General features: G+C 42.2%; 1 protein-coding gene across 1 annotated transcript in view; it reads right to left on the bottom strand.

Moving 5' to 3' along the window:
• The window catches only part of CRIM1 (cysteine rich transmembrane BMP regulator 1), a 175148-nt gene extending 157409 nt beyond the window's left edge, over positions 1-17739 (bottom strand). The window contains exons 1-2 of the mRNA XM_066546638.1: positions 17088-17739; positions 2972-3145 (exon numbers count right to left, since the gene is read on the bottom strand). Of these exons, the coding sequence (XP_066402735.1) occupies positions 2972-3145; positions 17088-17439 (526 nt within the window). The 5' untranslated portion in view covers positions 17440-17739. The remainder of the gene's footprint in view (positions 1-2971; positions 3146-17087) is intronic.
• Between the last annotated feature and the right edge of the window lie 5914 nt (positions 17740-23653).

Here is a 23653-nt window from a genome sequence, read left to right as displayed (position 1 = left end):
GCTAACATGAGAAAACTTTGGGTTAGCAGAGTTAGAAAGCTAGAATTGACATCAAGCCCGGAGGGGAAGACCACACACAAGCTGAAAAGCTTAAGTATAAGACAAACTAGATAAAGAAGGAAGATGACTGAAAAGGCTCTTGAAAGGGAAGGGACTAGCAGAAAAAGGCGCAAGAAAATGAAGTACATGCAAAAGCCTCAATCCCTTACCACATTCCAATATGGAAACGGGATTCCAGATTTAAGCTCACTGTTTGTTACTTGTCAGGTTGTATCTATGCAACAGATTCCTTATCTGCAGGCTTTCAGCAAGCTGGGCAGTTTTCTTCAGAAACTCTTATTATGGTATATCCATCATTCAGGTATTCAACTTGTCTTTTTAATCACACTGTGTATTTAATTATCCATGTAAAGTGTGGTGAGGAGATAGAAGTTAGACTACCCTCCCTTGGTCCCACTTTCCATGGCAACAGATTCTATTAGAGTATTTAAAGGTTTAAATTACTAGTTTCAAATCTTCCTGCTATTATCTTTAACAGACAAGCCAAAAGAGTGAAGTATACATCACTACTTTGGATTTCAGGAAAATCTTAATTTGACATATTTAACAGATCTTATGGATCATCCCTTTTTACATGACACTACACTTTAAGATTTAGCATGCCTTATATAAAATGAAAGATTTCTCTATTTTAACATGGTCATAGACCCCTCTGGTTTGTGTGCTACCTAAGCCATGTTTCAGGTGGACTTTCCAAGTGGCTGAATTCTATTTTCAGACTATTAAAATCTGAAAACCTGAAATAGTCAAGCAGCAAATACTGGCTCAGACACACCAAAGTGTCTATTCCATTTTACCTAAGAGACTTGGCTTGCTTAGCAAACAGGGACGTGGCAAGCACCAGTGGAAAAAAGTTATTCTTCTTTTCCGTTAGCTTAGGTACAGGATGAAGCATTACTTTGGTTTTAATTACCAAAACAAGAACTAATGCATTTAAAGAAACAACCTCCATTAGCAGTTAGCATTCAATTACCAATCCTAGTCAGAGAAAGAGGGAATAAACATTTACAGGGCAAAATCCAGTAGGCAAATTTCACAGACAATATCTGTAAAATGCAGAAATCAAAATTACATTATGACTTCTGCCTGTCTATTAGGAAATACAAAGGAATTTACCTTCCAGCATCCCTCAGTGGTACAGTTTGATAGTCTGAGGATGCAAATGCAAATTCACATTCTTAGGAGTAAAAGCTGGACTGTTTTAACACTCAAGTTGTAACTGCCAGACTTCTGTTATTTAAAGGTACCGCTGTTGCTTCAACACTTGCATCAGCCATCCTTTCCAATTGTGAAAAATTAAAAAGTCAACAGGCCCTAAACACTTCTACTGGTGCCCCACAGTCTGAGGCTTTGGAAGAACACCTTCCACACTCCACAAAGAAATAAAACAGAGGGGAAAAAGAAGAAAATTACACCTCTGAAAAAAATAACTGCACCACAGCTCTTATACCAGTCAATTTACATTAGAATATTGTTACCTCATGTATAAGTATGAAATGCTGTTTTTTTTAATGAAAATTTAGCTGAAAAAAAGATTGCTGAAAGCAAGTGACTCAGAATCAACCTGCTTCAGCTGTGCCATTCCACAAGGAATTGGAAAAAAACTGGAAAAAATTGGAAAAATTCCTCCATTTCTTCCAAGGCTGCAAAGTACAAAAAGACAACCCGCAACAGATTTTCACAGCAAGTACACGATGAGCTGCCATGCCAGTAGAGTCCTGCTGAAATACTACAGACTTAGTTACACATTCATAAGTGAAAAGAGAAGGGTAAGACTGAAGAATCCATAAATGCTATTGCCCACTATCACACCAACAGACCAAAGGTTCTGCCTCTGCTCTTCCTAGAGTTACATAAGGAAAAAAAACCCACAAAAATCCCAGACTAAGCACTTGTATGCCTTTAGTAAGCAACACCACAACCAACAACCCTGAGTATATTTCTCCAGTTTCTCACAACATCTCTTTATCTAAAGTCTGTATCACAAAACCAATTTTCTTAACACAAAAGAAGTACAACAGATCACATCACACTTCCTTAAGTATAAGAGCCCCCTAACTTAAAATATGGTCAGTAGCCTTATAAACACATTAACTTTTTCCAAAGTAGTCTAATTAAGCAGGTCCACACCACTAAAATTCTGCATGTTCTTGAACACTTTGGAGAATAAACAGTAATTACAGCAACATAAAAAATGGTTTAAGATCACTCCTCTAATTGCTGTTCAGAACAATCCAGAAATCCACCATGTAAATTTAATTCCAGCTGGATATATTTGAGCCAACTCATTTCCAGTTTGACCATAAACAAGAAAAAGAAAAAAAAGCAAAACAAATACGGATGTATGCATAAGCATAAACATATGGGGCCTAATACAAATCTAATCGGAGAGACATAGGAACTGTAAAATACGACCAGTAAGGTAATGTAACATTATGTAAACTTAAAGAAAATAGCAATTCACACATTCATATAATAAAAGATATAAGTATAATCAGTAACTACTCCTTTACAATGCCTTTGCTCTTACAATCTTACACATGTTTGTGTTTAATGTGTTTATTGATGACTCAGTCACATCAACACATCTAAAGGGTATTCCACACAGCTTTGCAGCTGAAGATAAGAAAATGTAGCTACCACAAACTACAAACAAAACTGTTTAGCCTCAAAATTTGCAAACATCATAGCACACAAAGCATGTTTTTTCCCATCTTAAACTTAAGCATTTAGAATAATAAGCTTATGAAGTACTATCTTCCTCTAAAACACAGACCTGTTTTTTGACATGTAGAAGACCAGAGGGATCTGAAACTACACAAGTCATCCTTAAGCATACATTACACTCTAGTTTTTCACCCACTGCACAGAAAAAATTACTACCTCTGAAATACTGAAAACAGGGGCTTACCTTCAATCCTTTTCAAGGCCGACAGACAAGTATCCCGGCTTGGAAACTCAAACGGATTATTACAGGTCCGAATGGTGTCACATTCGCACTTCCCGTTGATAATGTTACAACCTGTTATAAGGTTTTCATTGCATGGTTCAAATCCAAGAAGCTGATCATCATCCCAGTTTTCATCTAAAAGAAACAAACAAACTCACTCACTATTGGATTTCAACTGCAGTAGGTAATTTTCAGCTGCTTTGGAGCTGGGTGGGATTCACTTCAAGTTCAACACAGTGCTAAACAGAAGATAACAGATTAAAAAAATAACAGACTAATCCAAACAGTGGGATTTGCCAAATACCCCAAATACCATTTCTCACAGCTGTTCTACTGCCCATGTTGCTAAAGCAACTGGCATTGTTTACTTCCATCTGTATGAAAAACTGTCATCTCAGGAAAACGCATAGCTGTAGTACAAATGAGTGCTATTCTAACAGAAATAACTTTTGCAGATAGCTGAAGTTATATTTATAATGGAAGTGAGAGCATTGTACAGAATCTGCAGCTGTTACAGACGCCAAAATTGAGTCAGAAAGCGAGCATTTTAAAAGATGATTAAAAAATGCATCACACAGAATTTAGTCCACGGAGATAACTTTTTATTACAGAAAAGCTGCAAGATGCCAGACCTCTGATTCCATTATATGACCAAAAATGAGTTTTCCAGCAGTCCTCAATTATCATACATATTCCTGGAGAATTGATCAAGCACATTGCACTCTTTGCTGTCAAGGGTCTATGGATAGAGGGACCAGGATGAGTCTCTCTGCTTAAATAATTCTGTTCCTTTTGAATCAGTCCTGTCAAATGTGTGTAACTGGTGTTCCAGTTGTAACTGCCCATCTTCCTTTCAGGAGGCCACATGCAACAAGATTTTTTTTTTTCCTCCAGAAAGAAATACAAATCCAGTCAATCCAGAATTCCAAAAGATTACCAGTCCTACAATATCTCAGTTTTCTTAGGTCAAATACACATATAGCAACATCCCAACAAGTCAGAAGATTAATCAAGATAGAAAAATAGAACATCCTGGATTTGAAGAGACCTTCAAAACCATCCAGTTCCAACCACCCTGCATGGATAGGAACACCTTCCACTAGACTTCAGTGCTCAAAGCTCCATTCAGTCTGGCCTTGAACACTTCCAGGACATCCACAATGCCTCTGGGCAACCTGTTCCAGTGCCTCACCACCCTCACAGTACAGAATTTCTTCCTAAAATCAAATCTAAGCCTATTCTCTTTCAGTTTTAAACCATTCCCCCTTGTCCTATCACATACTTGTTTAAGCAAGACTGAAGAAACTAAACTAGACATTAGGTATTCTTTGCTACAGAATGCCAGATGTTTTATAGACAGACAAGCCTGGAAAATTAAGTGCTACAAAATAGTTGCACAGAGTCCACTGATTTCTACTAATGACAAAAGGAAAAAATAGATATTTTTAATCTTCATATCCTTACATTTAACAGCAGCACTCACATTGTGCATTCTAAATAGTTCACTCCAATTTTATTTACTATCAACATGTAAGCTTCCAATATAGATCCTGCCAAAAAGCACTTCAAAAAAGTTGAAATATCTTCCAGTTATGCATGGTGGGTTTCCTCTTGTTGTTGGGGTTATCAGAGGCTGTTCTCCAGTATGAGGCCACAGCCAATACAAAACCATCATTCAGTAGTCTGATGCTCAACAGAAGCCTAAAAACTAACAGCAAATAACAGTATATGCACACAAATGCTGAGGTTGCCAAGTAAATTCTTTCCACTCACAGAAATATGCAGAATATCCGCTAACCTGAAGTTTTTCCTGTTTTGGGGGGAAAAAAAAAAGTATTTAGAAAGAGCTGTTTACTAGTTCAGTACTGTACGTGATCTACAGGAAGTGCCACAGCAGGTTCTCACTGATATATTTCTCCCTGTACAACAAAATCCTTGCCTTCTATTATGAGCTGGCCAAGTACCCTGCTGACAAAAAACACTGATAAACAACAAAGTCCATTTTAGATGTGAAGATGGGAATTTCCATGGGAACCTCATGGCTCTTCTCCATAAAAATAGCAAGGGAAGAGTAGTCAGTAACCCCAGGAAGTAATTTTTTTCTTAGGTTAACCTATCATCCAATACAGCAGCTGTATCAATGAAAGTCAAAGGAAGCACAGAAGTTCCTGAAGAGAAACTATTAAAATTTTTTCAAAGGAAGATGCCTCTCCTGTAATGCTTGGGACACTCTCATTGTGATGAGGCCATGCACACAGAAGGCAAAAAAACCCCAAAAAACCAACAAAAAACCCTGAGAATTTGGAGAACAATAATACATCCTGTTTTTGAGAAGCCGGAATACAGCCAGGACAATTTGTATTTTAGAAGTCACAGCATTAATCCATGTAAGGACAAGAACAAAAGCTACACCTATGGTCCAAGACTTGCTGTTTGAAACTCTGTAACAGCAAGGACCACTGCTTCATCCACACCAGCCCAACAGCTTTAAAGGGTTTGTGTTGCTCCCTGTTTCTGACAAGAGCATTCCTTCTGTACTCCTGGGTGCAGGAGAGGAGCCCAGAGGCAGCGTGTGGGCTCTCAGCCCCGCGCTCCCAGGCCAGTGCAGTGCAGACTGGAAGGACACAAAGGTGGCAATGCTCCGCTGCTCTTCTAGAAAACCACTTTAGAGCATTTCTGCTGCTTTGCCTTGTAGTATTTCAGCACAGATCTTCTCCGGGCAGACAGATCAGCAGGATCCTGTCACATGAGAGCTGCCCACCCCATGTAAGGTGGGACCCAGCTGGCACAGAGAGCAGACTCGTCCCCTGCCAGTGGCAAAACGCCTCAATGCACGTGCACTGCACAGTGTGGCACTACACACATGGATTTCCAGCACAGGTCAGTAGCTGGTACCACATCTGCCAGCCCTCACAAGTTTTCAGAAAAGGAGGTACACAGGATGCACATGGCCCAGTAGTAGGTGCATCTGAAGTCTTCACTGCCACACACCTCAAAAATTAGCTCAGTAGACATTAAAGTCTTAATGAGAAGAGAAATCCCTCAGTAATACTTGTTCAGGCTACACTTCTAACATGTTGAATCTTCAAACAAGGTATTTATTTTTCATTACTGGGTGATAATAGAAAAAAGTAACATTCAGACAGGAAGAATGCAAATTCAGTCTTAGCCTGTACATCTTCTACCAGCCTGCTTTTCACACAACTTTATTTAGAAACAAGATTTCCATCAATGAAGTAGCAAACATGTAGCAAGAGCTTATTTTAGTTCAGTAAATCAGCGCCAAGTCTATCATAATTTTTCATGCAGACTAAAGACTGACTCCTTTTCCTAGCTGATTTAGTCCTTTTATGAACAGAATTTCAAAGTCCTGTTAGATGAATAATTGTTTACCACTTAGAATAAACTCTCAGAAGTCACATGAATATAGGCAGAACAAAATTCTTTGGAATGGAAGGTACAACCACATGAAAGTATTCACATGAGCTAAAGGGATGAACCTAGCCTATCACTTCAATTCCAGCCTTCGGATACTTGATGCAAAGACATCTAGGGCTCCCCTTGATGCAGATAAACAGTGGTCCAGTACAGCATGCTCACACCTTTAGAGGTCAGCAATATTTTAACTGATAAGGGAATGATATCTATGTGCAAAACATAGAACCTAGCCTCTATTATTCAAAAAGATCATCATGTCCTGGGGACTACTCTAAAAATACAACTAGTACCTGCCAGTGATTTGGGACCTGGGACAGTTCACAAACTATTCCAGGCTGTATACCTTTTCCTGCATGCTCTGCTTGACCTCTATGGCTTCCTTTCCAGAAGACTGGTTTTTAATGCCTACCTCTCAAATCTGGATGATGTGAACAAAAACTGAAATGTACTAATTTGTGAAAGCATTATTTCTCTGCAAGCAGGGCCAAAAACCCCAAATATAAGAATCTATGCCTCAAACCTTGTTACGCACATCCTACCTCCAGCTACTTCTAGGACACCTAAAAACACAAAAATCAAGTGTGTATTTAACACTCCAGAGTTTTTAGAAGCAATGCAGCTGAAAAAAAAAGCCCAAGTAAACTACTAGTTTTCATCCAAACTGATCTTTGTTTAGCTGAGATTTTCACCACCTCATTGTGCTGGCATGATCAGGTAAGGGCAAAAAATCAAAGGGCTGCACTTTTTAGCCATCCTGAGCTGTCACTGGAGTCTTGTTATACAGTCATTCAAGTACATTTTGCACACAAGCCTCAAAGAGTTCAAATGCTCCCAGCAGGCTCATAACTACTGCTTCAAAGTCATTTCTCTTTCAAATAATTTCTATCTACATGCAATTCCCCACTCCTTCCAACTCATTCAGGCAAGTTCCAGATAATAAAGTTTCAGATAATAAAGTAGCTCTGCATTTACTCAGATCAAAGTTAAGTCTTGGACATAGTACCTTTTTAATTCTTCCAACTGTGCTTTCATACCAAAAGGAAGCCACAGGAAGGGAGACTTCACATTAATCCCAATTTTTTTTCCTTTTCACTTCTATCATTAATATAATCAATTGCTTTCTGCAAAGCAAATGTTTCAGCTTGCTAAAAATGCACATACTGCTCTGGGTTGCTGAATTCCCAAGTCCTCATAGCACACACCTAAAGTAGGGAAGAGGATTAAGGCATTAAGAAATTGAACAAGAGATCCTTAAACAGGTCTAGTCTGGGAAACAGTCTGAGAAATATGTCTCTGGTAAGCAGCATTCCATCACTTCTTCCATACTATATCCTACATACCAGCACTCACAATACAGCACCATGCAAGGCATAGGTCACAACTGAAGCAATCATCTTGTTTGCCTGAAGAGCTGCTTGTGTTTTTAGAAAAGCATGCTGCTGAGAAACTAACTTTAAGCCTTACTTTCAAGGCACACACTACCTCATTATGGTTACATTTGTTATTTATAACTACCCATTGGCAAAGGATCAGCTCAAAACAGGTGCAAACTAAAAGTACAAGGAAAGACCTTTTCAGAGCCTGCTTCTCCACTGCTTAAAGTTTTACTTTCCATTCCTTCAAATTCTCAATTCCTTCTGCCTGCCACAGAAACTTCTGTTTTGTGCCTCAACTCCTCTCTTTCTTTCTGGACATTTGATGAATATCAGCTATTGTTTGGAGAATGCTATACTGTTCACCTTCACAGTTTAGATAACGCATCATCTCGAAACAGCAAAAAGCACACTGAAGTACCACTGTTGAAAACAAATGCACAGGCATTTGGCCCATAATAATCATATGTTTACCACCATACCCTTTGAACTGTAATTTAACTGGAGTGGATTGAGTCAAGTCCCATAATTTACATTTAACTGCAGCATGTTACTCTGCTACTTCTGCCTTTTTTTAAGCATCCCAGGTAGCTCTTAGGATGCTGAAAAGAGCAAAGACACCATAAAATACATTGATGACCTGAAGTGAAACTGTCCAAGTCACATCTTACAGACTCTAGCATCCTTTTAAATCTGCATTTGAAGACAAGAGAGAAGCAATCCTTCTTAAGACTGGTACTGCCCTCTGGGAACTGGGAGGCAGAGGGGCGAATCTTTCAGAAACTCCTCCATGAAACTAGACCCAAGGTCTGAGCACCACCACTCCAGCACACTGCTATACACAACAGCATTTTCAAATCAGTGGTATTCATTAAGATGGTATGAGACTCTGAAAAGATTCTAACTTGCTAAAATAAAAAAAGGAAATGCTTCTTGCCAGTAGACTCCCGCTTCTCTTTGAACAGGAAAAAAGAATGATGGAAAGGAAATTCATGTTTTGGAGGAGCTGAACAATAGAAATGACTAATTACCACTAAAGAATGCTTGAAACCCAGCCCCAGACCTTGAAAAGCAGCAGAAGGAAAGACTAGCCTTAAAGTGAGTTTGAGCTCATAACACTGGCTTCAATCCTTTCCCCTCTTGCAACTTATTCCTCCACTGAAGTCATGAATCAAGGACTAGAGCCGGCAGAATCTTTTATGGCAAGACACACAGCTGGGAGTTTTGTGAGAAAGCATTTTTTCTCACATCTTGGAATGGTTCATTTTCCAAGATCAAATCTTCATGTGGAATGTACAGCAATACAAAAGGGTTTTGCAGTTTCCTGAGAAAATTTCTAGTCAAAGCTAGAAAGCAGAACTGTACCATAACATTTAGATAGCTCAGGAACACATGCATGTAATGCTTGTCTCCAACCTGAGACTCCCTGCTTTATCTCAGCATGCATCTCAGGTGATCAAATCCCCAATGTAGTGAGAAAGATTTCCATTGCAGCAGCTCTTCTTGTGTCTGAAGACAGTTATTTCATACTAAGGAATGCAGAAAGTATTTCAACAGACCCACTTTCCAGTGAATTATCAGAAACTCTACGGAAGTCTTGAGGAAGGCAAGGAGATAAGTGGAAATGTTAAGTGAAGCATGTGACATGGATAACTATTGCAAGTTTTGAAGTTTTCCCTACACTGTCTGGGATATTTTGCTTCTCCAGGTACCCTACCTCCACTTTTTTTTGGGGGGGGGGAGGAGGGGAGGAAGGTGAGGAAGGGGGAATGGAAGGAAGGAGGAACGGGGAGGAATGTGTTTTGCCTTTTGTTTTTTTTTATGATTTTCACTCAGAGTTCCCCATAACAAAAATAAAATATACTCTGAAAAGACTTCTCCCTAAATATGGTCTGAAATAATAAATGAGTTTTACATTTACACACCTGAAAATAAGACTTACAAGCAAATAATCTTAAACTGATGACCAGAAACACGTCTTGTTTGTAAAAAGCTAACTGAAAATACTGCACCCAGGATTTAATTGGTCAGAAAAAGCCTCTGCCAGTACTCCCCTGATTAGAACAAGCATGGACAGCGGTGTTTCAGCTGTCATAGCAGATTTTTCCTCTAGCTCTAGAAAACTTATTGCAAAAATAATTGCTAAAGCCTCAGAAAAGGGCCAAAGCTTCATAACCATTCCAAAGCAGTCTAAAATTCCTTTTTTTTTTTTTCCAAGCTGCACTCTGCACCCACATGCTTCAGAGGCCTGCATGTACAGCAGCACGCATCAGCTTTACTGCAAACAAATAGCTGGCTAGCAGCTTGCTGAAGCTGCTAGGCAGAGGCAAAGCTGACAGGAGTAGGAAAAGTTTTGTCAAAGACAACTTCTGGAACAGGGCCGTGAGTAAAGCAACCTATACTAAGAACAGTTCACACTATTGTAAGAAATCTGATATCCTAAATATTTTGCCACTTTCCCCCCCAGTCATTAATGCAGCACCACTGAACACTATCATTACAATATATTCCAGAGGAATTGCACCCCATCTCTTAGTCACAGAAGACTACAGGGAAAACTCAATCCTGGATTTAGAATTATGCTCAGGGCTTCTTTTCATTTCCTAAAACCTAACTTAGAGATAGACATCAAGTTTGGCATTTCTATTGTGAAAGCAGCACAGGTTACATCAGTGCATGTAACACCATTATCAGCATGACTCCAGCTTTTTATCAACCACCTATCAGTGAGGGGAAGAAATACCTCCACACACACATCCAGCCTTTCTGAAAAAATCTTGAGGAGAATTCAACACAGCCTGTAGCAAAACATTTATTTCATTTATATATATCCTTGAAATTTAATTCATTTCAAGGATAAATGACCCAACAGAATGGGCTGTTTTGGATTCAGAAACATTACACTTGCTAGATTTTTCACCAATTAAAAAAAAAAAAAACCAAAAAAAATCAAACCCAAGCCCATTCAAACAAACAAACACCAACCAAAAACTGAAGCCTAACAGTGGCTATATAAGGCTTAAAGTTTAGGAAATGAGTAAGAACATAGGAATTGGTGCATGCCTATGAGCCAGTCACTGTTTTTCCTCCTGTCCACAATCCTTCTATCCCGAGTTTGTTTTCTTATTCAGTCTTAATAAGAACTTGCACGATCATGACCCACAAGGGTCAGGATTTGCAGATTCTCAAGTTAAGTACCCAGTATACCCAGTGAAAGCTGTTGGGGACTGAATATTGCCTCTGGCAAAGGTGTGAGCTGCTTCCATTCTTCTCAAAACATTAGGAAGGGCTTATTTCCCCAAAACAAGGCCAAACTAGTTTGGTTAGGCAAGTGCTCCCCCAGGGACTATTTTTAGTATTAGACTATTTTCTGTACACTTATGTGGAATTTAATCTATGCTAAGTTATTTTCCCATCTTAGTTTATGTTGGTAAGTTTCTCCACACACATAAGCTTTCTGTATCGGTCATTTTCCAAATTCCAGTATAGTCAGACACAACCAGTGTCACTCAAAGTCTCAGGCAAAACCCTGAGTTTGTGATTTCCAAGTTTACATTCCTGTGGATTAAATGCATTCTCAAATGAAAAGCAGTTTATAAGTCACAAGAGATACTTAATAGGTCAGCTCTACAAAGCATTTAATCCATTAAAACAGAAACATTTGGTTTTCTCTGCAAGGTCCTATAAAATTATTGAGATGAAGAATCCTTAAGGGGGGCACAAAGTAAGGAGGGGAAGAGGACAGCATTTTTGAACCATATTAATGGGTTAATTATTGCATAATATGCCTGTCAGTGAAATGACATTTTGGTTGACTAAGTACCAGGCAAGAAGTTAAATTATGCAAGAATCTTTGAATTAGCTAGAGGGAGCTTAAACCAGCAAAGATGCCTAGGGGCAAGTTCGAAGGTAGTTTTAGTTTAAAAAATAAAAAAAGGAAAAAATATCTTTATAAACAACATGGTTTTAGGGAACCTGGTAAAATAATCAGTTTCTGTGTAGAAAAATTCATATTAGCAAAGGATGCTTATACAAAGTTTTAAAAACCAAAAATAAATAAAAAGAGAATATTCCTCTTACTAAAGTTAAAAAACTTAGTAATCCAGCCTACCCACAGCAAGACTTCTAGTTTTAAACTTTCTGTGCTGATCCACAACAGCAAAGTCTTACTAATTCCTGCATCATATCTGTTAGATGTTTGCATTTAATTTTTACTGAAATACTGGAACCAAGTCATTTCTAAAATTGAAACACGATGCCCAGAAACACAGAGGAAACCATTTCCAAGTCAAATAAGCACCTGATCCAATTCAAATTCCATGCCACACTGAGAGTTACATATTCTTACTGATGTTGAGATTTCAGCATTGATGGAATACAGAGCAGAAATAGCTTATAAATTATCCAGTCTGTGTGTAAGAAGTCAGCATCCTCCTAGTCAGTGTTTTTGGGGGTGGCAAGGAGGAGGAGTAGGGGAAGGGGATTGTTAAATTCGATCAAGACTAGCATATGAGAACCTGAATATTCATTAAAGAACTACTTCTCATTCCAGTTTCACAACTTAAGTAATTTTTCTGATAATTTTCTTTTTTGACAACATAAATCTTTTTCTGTTTGTCTCCCTGATAGTCTGGATTGCTGACAGCCTTTGAACAAAGTACTTTGGCTGTTTTCACAACAACAGCCATTGGTACACCACTAAATATTGATGAAGTCCCCAACTAGATCATCAGGTCTAACAATTGATGTTACTGAAAGAACTTCTCTGCACACACATGGACATCAGAACCACTTGGACATTTCCCCAGCCATTCACTACATAACAAAGAAAAAACCCAACCAAACAAAATGTTAAGATAGTTGGGCAGCACTGTTCCAGTGCAAGCAGATGTAAACGACTGGGTTACACACACGCAACTTCCAGATTACTTGAACTTCAGTAACTTGTACAGAAAGCAAAATACTGCCTGATCTTTAGGGGTCTGGGCTGCATCACAAGCAAGAAGCCAAGCATGTAGTATAGCAGTCTGTCTGGGGACAGAGCACCAAGGGGAGGGCTTTGTGTCCACTGACCCATTATAGAGTACAGCACTGAAAACAACTGAAAACAAGGCTCTCCAAAGGGTACTAGCTACCAAAGTTACTAATGATAACAAATACTATCAAGTCTGCAGGCAAGCAGTTCTTACTTCAGTAAAGCAGGGAGAACTGCATTAGCACACGTGTAAACCAATGCCCAAACAAAACAAAAAAAAAACAACTAAGCTCAGCTTTCCTCTTCCAAATTTTGAAAATAAAGCTAGGTTTACAAGGTTTAAACTCTTCTCATCAGTTCCAGTTTCACTAACCTTCACTTGATTACCATACACTGTGTCCTTATATATTTCTCAGGGATGAAAACTAGGCAGACTTATGGGTGGGGAGAAGACAATGGACACATCCAAGGTCTCCCAACTTGCCCCAGCAAGGAGTCAGACTGTAATGCTCCAAACTCCCCAAAATATGCAGTTCAGTAAATGAGACTAGGACTAGCCACAGCAAGGAAAGCTTCTGCCATCATCCTAGGAGATTAACACACATACTTCCCAATACTTGCCTAAAATTTGCTACAGCAACCAAGGGAACTTCTGCTCAGAAATTATATGCTAGGCAGTAAGCAAAAAGAATACAGCAATAACTGTACTACCCCTCACCAAAAATAAAAGACCAAATTAACAACTGAAATAAAAAACACACCCAAACCCCATTAAAACCAAACCAACAAGCCAAAACCAAACAATGTAACAGATATTATTGGTTTTCTAGTGGCACAGTGATACCTTCTTTCAATGTCTACCTAGGGGCTATTTCATAAGGAAGTATAATCTAAAGAGAAACTAAGAACATCTTCAGACTAGCAGTTTTGTTAAGTATGCATTTCAAATGTATCAAAAAAACCCTTATGTTTCTGTTACACAGTTAAAAATAATTTCCAATCATTTTCAGGATTATCTTATTTGCTACTGTCAAGACTTTGATGAGTTCAGCAAAGCAATCTAGGCCTCTTCATCTAACAGCACCAGAAACTGGAGAAGCAGGGAAACAGACAAAAAGAGAGTAATCTCAAGAAATGCCTTCACAGAGTAACCTAACTTCTTTGGCAGAGCTTTTTCAGGCTTTTTCTGATCCCCTGGAAAGCCAGAGCCCACCCAGCTGCAGAAGCCAAAGCTAAGGTGTTTTGGGAGAGACAAAATTTTAGTCTCGCCCAATGTCTCTCTTTGGGAGAACTTCAGTCTAATTCAGTTTCGGGCCCATGACTACCTTTAAAGGTAGAGAGTAAGGACAGTTCCTGCTTTACATTTAAAATTTCTCAAGCTTAAGAGTCTTTGGAAGGCGGTGTAGGCTCTCAACACCTCATAGAACCAACCCAGAAAATCCCTGTAAAGGATGCTGTAAAGTCAACAGAGGCTGGATGTGTGCAAAGTCTCTCAAGAATGCCATATAGGAGGTGCAGCTACCAGCACTAGGACCTCAGAATTATTACTTACTAAGAATACAACTGCATTCATGAAAGGCATTTACCCACTTCAGGATAACAACACAAATGGAGTGTTAGAACTGCTTAGAGATGTGAATTGTTAAGGGGGTGAGATGAACAAGAGCTTCCTTCAGCTTTTGGAATGATTAAGGGAAAAAGCCCTCAGGATCAGCAACAGATTTCATTTATAAACAGTGCTTTAACAAAGAATAGTCTGTTTGTAATTTCAGAAAGAGAAGCTACCAGCAACAGATGCCACAGAGACTTCTCTGTCAGGTGTTACAGAACTCATTTATGTCAAGTGCCTTAAATGCTAGAAACAAGTTAGCAGACAAGTATTTCTACCTGTTGCTATTCCAGCTCTCAGTATTCTGCAGCCTAGCATATGCTGATAGTCTGAAACAAGACAGGGCTGAAGCTTCAAAAATGATACAAAAAAACATGCTTATAACTGTAGCCAGTAGGGGTCATTTCAGTGTAAAAAATTGCAATGAAAGAAAAGACTAGGGACAGGAAGGAGAGTAAAAACATGAATTTCTATCCACACAGTTCTGTAAAACACTTCCATTTCCTCCTCCCTGGATTGGGGAAGGAAAGGGTTTCCACTCCCAATGTTCACGACAACAAAAAAAGTGCATCCTTTACTCTGTTAACAGATAAAGGCATGGTTTAATACTACTCACATCAGGCATCACCAGCCTAGCCTGTTGCATGTGTGCCTGTAAACTGAACGACTGTTTAGGTCATCACAATCAAAAAACCAGAGCTATTCAATCTCATATTAGCAATCAGAGGCAATACAATCAGTACCCTTTCATCCTTGCTGCCACCTCATGTGCAAAACATGCAACATGAAGGACAACATACTACCTCTGTTCCTCAGAATGAGGTAGTTTCCTGACAATTCACTAACAGGCATTCCAGGATTATTTATTAGGCTGACAGTTCAGCTTGGTTCCTTTTCATTTATGAGAAAGAAAATTAAATAGATAAGTAAGAGTAAGAAAATTAAATAGAAAAGTTATCTCCCTTAGTTATAGTTAATAGATTGTTATCTCCCTCCCCTAGGACTATTCCTATAGGGACAGCTGGAACTAGTTTCTAACCACAACACTAATTGAAACACAATCTTGCCAACAAATGCTTCATACTATTTTCAACAGTAGATGGGACGTGTTAGGAGCTGAACTACAGCAACGTACAGATTGCATCACTTCAAAGGAATGAAATACTCCTAAACTGCCAGAGATGTGCATACTGTGATACAGTAAGGAAATTGGAGCATTAAGGCTTATAATGACTGTAGGCTCTCAGTTCCTTTAACCATCGAGAAGGGGGGGAAGCTATTTTAGCCCAGCTTTTACTCAAAAACACACGACAAGAGAAACTCCTGCAAAACCAGGTAAGTTTCCCAAGTACCTTTGCTTGTACTTTTCTATTTACAAAAACTTTTCCAATACATATTAAAAATAAGACACTACAGCAATGTACATATTCAGCAACATAGTCTCAACCAAGGTCTTCAAAATAGTTCAGGGCCATTTAAAAATGTTTTAACAATCAAGCTTTTAATCTAGAGCTCATCCTACTCAATCATCAGCTCCTGAGGCTGACAGCATTGGTTGTAGCACAGGCGGGACGCACTGCTTTGCTGTGCTGTGGTTTGCAATTTGTTATGGAGGCAAATGGAGTTTTAAACTAATAATGAACGCCAGGACAAAGGTCAGCTGCCCACTAAAAATGACGGGGTTTAGCCTTCTTAAAACAGTGCATCATTTTAAATGCAAGTTTTTTGGACAGATGCTGCCTCACCAGCTCTCTGGACTTTCTACTGCCCTCTACCCGCCGAGAGGAGACCGCCTCCGTCTCCTTTTCCAGAATTGTCGAAGCTCCCGCTCCGAATCACATATACATTTATACATATCCCAAACTACTGCTTATTTGTAATCTCTTTACAGCGCCATGTTTTCCCTCAACTTGGGGAAAAAGGGAATTGGAGGCACAAGAGAAAGCGAGACTAAAAATTTGTCTCTGGGTTTTCATTAATTTATAACACATAAAAAAATAAATCTTAGGAATTCTGATAGATAAAAAACTGAAGGGGGGTGAATTCCTTTTGCTTTTCATACCAATTCATCACCTCACAAGACGGTAGGAAGCTGAAGAGACTTTGAGAGGAATTCTACCGTGAGTATTTACCCCTCCCCTGATGCTCCAGCAGGAAAAAAGACACCCCTTATCATTATATGCCGACCAGGACAGGCAGAGAGATATTAAGTGACAGGAACAGGAAACAAAACTTTATAACAGATGATCAGTCTTCCTTGTTTCTTTATACAGGAGGGAATCCGGAATAGGCATCATGTGTGCACGACTGACCTCCGCCGATCTTGATCTGCCAAACTCTTCCCGAGTCCTTTATCATGGAATTTTAGCTGGGCATCAGCAGCTGATACAAGCTATCAGCAACCCAGTGACACTATGCTATGGAGAATCAGTAGAACCCTAAAGTTTAGGGTAAGAAAATTAAGGGCAAAACTTCGAAGTAGGAGTCTCTGGGGTTTTTTTTAAGTAGAGAAGGCTAGAATACACGCTCGCAGATGGGACAGGCGGGCGGGCTGGAAGGGAAGGAAGGCGCACCGGAGCCCAAGACGTCTTAGGTGCGCCCTCCTTCCTTTCCCGCCGCCCATCGGGTGCCCCCACCCCAGGGGACGGATGGAGGGATGGAGGGTGTCCCGCCGCCTCTCACCTTCGCAGACGCCCACTTCGTACTCGGTGATGGAGTCTCCGTTGAGCGGCGGTCGGATGACACAGCGCAAGCCCCGGTCGCAAGCTCCGTGCAGCCCATAGACACCCCCGCAGCTCTCGTTCCGCTGCCGAGCGCACATGAAACAGCAACCGCAGATCCCCAGCACGATGCTACCGGGGCAGCTCTTCGGTTCTTCGCATTTGGATTCGTCGCAAGGTAAGCAGACGAGAGCACGCGTCCCCGACTCGCCCAGCAGCAGGGCCAGCAGGAACAGCCACCCCGCGGCCGCCAGGTGCCAGCCGCCGTCTCCGCCCGGGCGTCTCCTCCCCGCCGAGACCGCTGCCAGGTACATCCCAGCCGCCGCAGCCCGGCCTGGGCCGGGGGGAGCCTCTCGGAAGCCCCCTCGCCGGGCGGCGGACCCGAGCGTGCCGCGGCTCCTTCCCGCCGCCCCCGCCTCCGGCCCCCCGAGGAAAGTTTCCTCTCGGCGGCGGCGGCTCAAGCCAAACTTCTCCTCCGGGTGGCGGCTCCGCCCGCCGCTGCCCCCTCCGGGAAGCGGCGTCCCTCAGCCCGGTCTTCCCTCGCCCGCCGGCTCCCGGTTCCGCGGCGCCGTGCGTGCGAGCGGCTGAGCGCGCGGCGGCGGCGACTGGCTGTGTCCCCCTCGCGTCCCGAGCCCCGACTCGCCTCCTGCCTCACTCTCGCCCCGCTCCAAGTGCGCCCTCTGCCCTGCCCCCATTGGGCGATCATCACCGCCGCACCGCCCCAAGTGCCCGTCCGCGCCTCTCTCATTGGGCACCGCCGGGGCTGGCCCGCCCCCTTTCCTCCCGCCCCCCCCCAGCCCCAGATCCTGGGGCTGGAAGAGGCGCAGCGGAGGCGAGGAGCAGCCTGGGCCCCACAGCGGCCGCCGCCTCCGCCTCCCCCTGCACCTCCCCTCCCCCTCCCGGGGCTCTGGGCGCGGAGCGGAGCGGGGCGGCGGCGCCAGACCGCGGGGACGGGCTGGCGGCGGCCCGGGGGACACCGGGGGCGGGGAGGGAGAGGGCCCCGCAAAGGGTGCAGCCCCAGCAGGGCGATGCTGCGGGGAGCCGCAAATGGGGCCTCGCCGTCCACGGCCGTGGCGGCGAGAGCCTCCTCCTCTTCCTCTGCCTGCTCCCTCGAGGGGCGCGGGGATCCGGGACGGGGAGCGGCTCCGCGGTCTCTCAGCCCCAGCGCCACGGGAGGGGAGAGACGGTCGCTCCCCGCCCCGCCCCGTTCCGTTCCCGCAGCCGGGCTCCGGGCGCGCCCAGGTGCCCCGCGGGTGCGGGGGAGCCGTGGCGGATCCGCTCCTCGGGGGAGGGAGGGGCTGTCCCAGCTCCAGCGGCGGCGCAGCACTATCCCGGGCCGCCCCTCTGCCCGCTCATAAACAAGCGGCGGTGCCGCCGCTCGCCCGCCGACTTCGGCACCGAAAGCCGACCCCGGGCCGCCTGGTGCTCTTCGCCGGCACACGGGCAAAGGGCGCCCGCGGCTACCGGCCGCTCTTCCCTACCGAACGGCTGCCGTCAGCGCCCAGAGCCGGCAGGGCAGCCGCGGCCCTGCCGCCGCCCGGTCCGCTGGGGCTGCGCGGGCCAAGGACGGCCCGGAGCGGCGGCGGGAGGTGCGGCGGCGCTGTGGCGGAGGCGCTGGCCCTGCGAGGCCGGCAGGCGGCAGCGCTCGGCGCGGCGCTCGCTCCGGCGGAGGGTGCCTGCCCCGAACCGGAGCGAGGGGGCGGCGGGAGGGAAACCAGGAGGAACGGTGTTACCGGAGGTCAAAATGCTGCCTTGCCTGCGGGCGGCAGCGACAGCAGTAAACAGGAGGCAGTTGGCCGCCCGGGGCAGCTCCTCGGTACAGTTTCAGAGAGGGACCTGCCGCTACCGTGTCCTGCCCAGCCCAAGGTGCGATGGCAGCTTTGGGAGCGATGGATCCCGCGATCAGCAATGCTCGGGACTGGGATCATTTAGAGTATGAAACCGTTGGCTCCGCAAGTGGATTTTGTCAGTTGCAGGGTGCCGAGCCTGGGAAGGCTTGGACTGCGTGTAACGGTGCCAGCAGTTTGGGAAGGAGGGTCTGGAACCTTAATAGAGATTATTACAGAGAGGCCAAGACATGGTTCCTACAGTTTCTCTAGTCTCACACACACGTTCACTTTGGCACAACCAGTTCTCATGTCAGCCGAGGAGTTGCTATGGAAGAGCAAAGCTCCAACTGGCAACGCAGAGTTGCCACCAGGAATAGACAACACTATAGTGTAAAGCTTTGTCAGCACTCACCTTTTAGGTGAGTTTTAAAAGCACTATAATTCACTGTTGTTGACTCCAGCCTAAATACCTACTATAGCAAGGATTCCCTATTGCTAGAACAGGCCCATTGGTAATGGAAACAGTGCAACCATGTAACATGATGTTGAAAAATAAAGCATTTCCATATTTGTCTAAAAGAAAGTGTTTTCCAGATTTGTCTAGTTTAAAAAATAATAATGGTTTTATTGTACAGAATATCAGGTTGTATTGTGATCCATTCAGAACTTGAACTAAATTGTAGGAGATATTTTTCAAGAGCTACGATGTTTTTATTAATCTCAATAGTTTGCAAGACATTGGTCTATTTCGTAGTGAAACCCCAAACAAATAAAACACTTGATACAGCATACATTAAAAGGATTAGGGCCATTCAGCTGACATATCTCAACAACAAATGGATAAACAGCGATTTACTGGGCAAGAGTATCTGAAGAAATACTGTGATATATTTTTGAAGAGATTTAGAAAGCAAATTGCAAGCTGGTCTTGCTAAATGCAGGGTGTTTTGGTATAAACAAAGCCAGTGTGTACGTTTGAGGACAACCAAAAACATTGTATGTTTCTGCATTCTGGAAAGCAGTACGTCAGGAAAGCACCCTGAAGGTCATATTAAACAAGGCCTCAAACTCTGAATGTTAGGCCAATGAATGATACTCCCTGGTGAAGCGACACACCAAGTAAGAAATTTTGTGCCGTTTCCTCAAAATTGCAAATTCTTCCTCCCCTCGTCCTCAGCCCTCTCGTGTCAGTTTGCCGAAGCACCTGCAGGGGTCAGAGTACTTTTGATTCACCAGAAAATTCCACCAAAAAGCTGCTGTGATTTGGATGAGAGTAGTTTGTAAAAACCTACTGTTTCCTACAGCCTGGAAACGGTGCCTTTTGGTCATGTATTTTACTGAAGAGGTGCATGAAGGGGTTTTGCCTTCCATATATAGCATTGCTGAGATTGCTTTTTGAATGAGGCATACAGTTCCTGCGACTGTATTTTTAAAACACTGTTCACAAACCTGAGATTGTGCAGAAAGGAATCACAACAGTGATTTTAGTGCTAGGGAGGATGCTGCACGATACAATACGTGGTCAGAGGCTTGAATTTAATGGGCTTAGTTTATCAAAAGATGAAAAGTGAACTGATTACAATGTATTAATCCCCTCATGTGAAAAAATGAACTGGTCTATGAAAAATACGTAGGTATTTTTCCAGGACTTATGTTCATAGCCAGCATGGAAATCCCAGACATGTTGGATTGCATGCTCAGGCAGTTCAATATTTCCCAGACATGCCAGACCTACCCGTCATGTGCTGTACTGATGTACAGTATATTCAACACACAAAGAATTCACTGGACCTACTGTGCCTGTTTGCTTGTGTGGGAATGAACAAAGAAGCTCTAGAAGCAGTACAAAAACAGATGAAGAGGAAAGCTATGGACAGCTTAGATAAGAATGTTGTAGGGCCCTGAGAAAAAGAGAGCAAACTTTTGAGCTGACTGCCAAGTGAGAGAGGCTTCAGCTGTGAACAGGATTAATACCCTGATTCATGTGCTGTTTATCCTGTGATAGCTGCATGTAAGAGAGGAAAATACAGAGATATGTATGGAACAAGGACAAAAATTCAGGCTTCTTGTCTCCTTAGGTCTTGCCCTTTAGATCCAAGTCACAAATTATTCATGCTTATGCTTTTGTTTCCCTCTTCTGGCCCCAGGAACCAAAATACTTCATTGCACAATGGCACAGATTCAACAGGAAAGGTAGAGAATTCTCTTGCCCCAAACCTGAGAAGAGTCCACAGGGACAATAAGGTACTCCTTGGAAATCAGCAAATCTGATACCTGATGGCTTTACAGGGAAAGTGAATATCCCCGCTTTCCCCAGCAAGAAGCAGCGGATCCATCTGGAAGATGGGAAATTCAGTTATCCCTGCTCCTACCTGCTCCTTGATTTATTAAGGGTTCTACTGATCCAAATAGCTTAGGAGTAAGTGGATTCAGCTACTGAAGTGAAATCCAGCTCCTTATTTCCCCTAGAAACAGGTTAGTAAATACCACTGAATACAACTGTGGGAGGAAGAAAAGCATTCTGATATACAGGCTGTAGCAGCTGAAATTTCCTGGGCTTGTTCTCCTGTAATGTTAGTGTTGTATTGAAGCCACATGGGTGAAGTTGCAGCAGTAATTGAGTGGAGCTGTATAGCCTTCTTAGTCATCATGGAATGCAGGGCTTTTGTGAATGCACATAGTGATATGAGAAAACTACCATCCCCTCCATGGATTCCTCAGTTCTGTACTCACTGCTCTTCCTTCTGGTGAATCTCCCCACGTGAAAAATACACGTTCAGTGTAAATTTCCTGTGAGTCTGAAATTCACAGTAGTGATAACTGAAATTATTTCATTTTATTACATGGTTGAAGACATTTATACTACCAAAAATAAAAACATCTCCCTCCCTTGCCCCCACAACAGTAAATAAAATATCAAAATGTCCTCATTTCAGTTCAAAAGGCTGTTTCCATTGTGCTGATACATGCTGGTAACTCCCTATATATTTCTGAATTTGGGAACATCGGTGTTTTTAATACCAAAGTTGTATTTCTTTCCTACACAAATGTTTTGTTTCTGTTCTGTACCTCATTGTGTCTTTGTTGCACATTAAATTTCTTTCTCTTTTCATTCTTTAGTTCGTTAAGATCATTTATGTCTCCTTTGTAGCAGTCTCTTGATATAAACTCTTTCGTAAACAGGTTATTCACATGAGCAATCTCTGCTACCAGAAAAGAAAAAGATCAAGATGAAACCTGCCACTAATACAAGCAGTGCTGAATCAGTCTAAACCTCATGAGAATAATTTCTCTTATCTTCACAGAAATATCATGGACTTATTACATTAGTAGCTGCAAGGTGTTTCAAAACCTCTAAATGGAAAATGGTGGGAAATTGAGAAAGTGAATAGAAGAGTTCATTTGAATACAAACAATATGTGTATGAATTGTTTTGAACCATTTCATATCCCATCAGGAAGTCTCTGGGATGTTTTTTAGCCCTGCAAGTTTTTCCTCTCAGTTGAATCCTTAGCTTGGGACAGCTCAGTAGTTCAAAATTTAAGTCTGGAATACCTAACAAGCCGGTATGCAGTTTTTTCTTAATACATCTTTGATTCCTCATGTGGAACAGAGAAGTAAAAGTATCTGCTTTTTTTTAATGGCCTCAGAGCAACTGCATAAGCAATTTTAAAATACAATTGCATGACTAATTTACTTGTGAATATTTTTTTCTCAAATTTAGAAGCTATAAATTAATACAAATTGTAAATAAATAAGCTATAAATGAATGGGATTGGCCATTTACATGTGTAGTTCTTCACATTGCACTTAAGTCACTGAAACTGTGAATTCAACCCAAGGATTTTTTCAGACCTTAACAAACTAGAATATATAACTTTAAAATTGCAAAGTTAAGGAACTAGGGAGTCAATATCTATTTAAGGATATGTACCAGAAGCATATTGGAAGAAATAACTACTATATCTAGAAATGCAGTGTTGTATTTAAATTGATCACACTCAAGGTCACGTTGGATTTAGCTTCTTTAGCATGAAGAAAATATTCTTAACAAATAAGCATACTTAGCAAGGAAAGACAATTTGCTGTCAGTTTACAGAAGAAAAGTAGAAGTATTTTAAACTGGTATGTCGTTCTAGGGATTATTTGCATTTTTATTACAGAAAATCTGGCCACCAGAAAAGTAGGTGGATTAGATCAGCATCCACAATCCTCTTCATAGTGCTGCATACTGATAAGATTTAAAATGTTAGAATATAAATCTGAAAATACTGTGTTTATTTCACTGCAATCTGCTGTGTTTCAATAACTGCAGTATAAAATAGAGGAAATCAAACAGGATCAGGGATACACTGGATATGAACTAGGGTTTGTCTTAGCTAATCCCCTAGCTTAGTAGGTCCATAGAAAGTTCAGCATTCTAGTCAAGGTACTTCCTATTCTGAACACAGTTTTGAGCTCTTGAAGGAAAAGCAGGAGGGCTGAAGCTGGTGGGTACAGACAAAGCTGATGGGTAGCTGTTGCCTTGGTAAGTGAGGGCCCAGCTGTAATACTTTCTACTTCAGTTCAAACTCATCAAAACTTGTCTGAGCTTGAAACTCTTCAAATGACTGATTGAAATAGGGGCAAAATGGCTTGTCCTCTGGTTTTCAGCTCAATCAAATGCTGAAAAGGGAAAGAAACAGAACACCTGAAACCC

Source organism: Molothrus aeneus, chromosome 3 (assembly GCF_037042795.1).
Source record: "Molothrus aeneus isolate 106 chromosome 3, BPBGC_Maene_1.0, whole genome shotgun sequence".
Taxonomy (NCBI): Eukaryota; Metazoa; Chordata; class Aves; order Passeriformes; family Icteridae; genus Molothrus; species Molothrus aeneus.
Note: the sequence above shows the minus strand (reverse complement) of the source record. Positions and strands in the feature narration are given on the sequence as shown.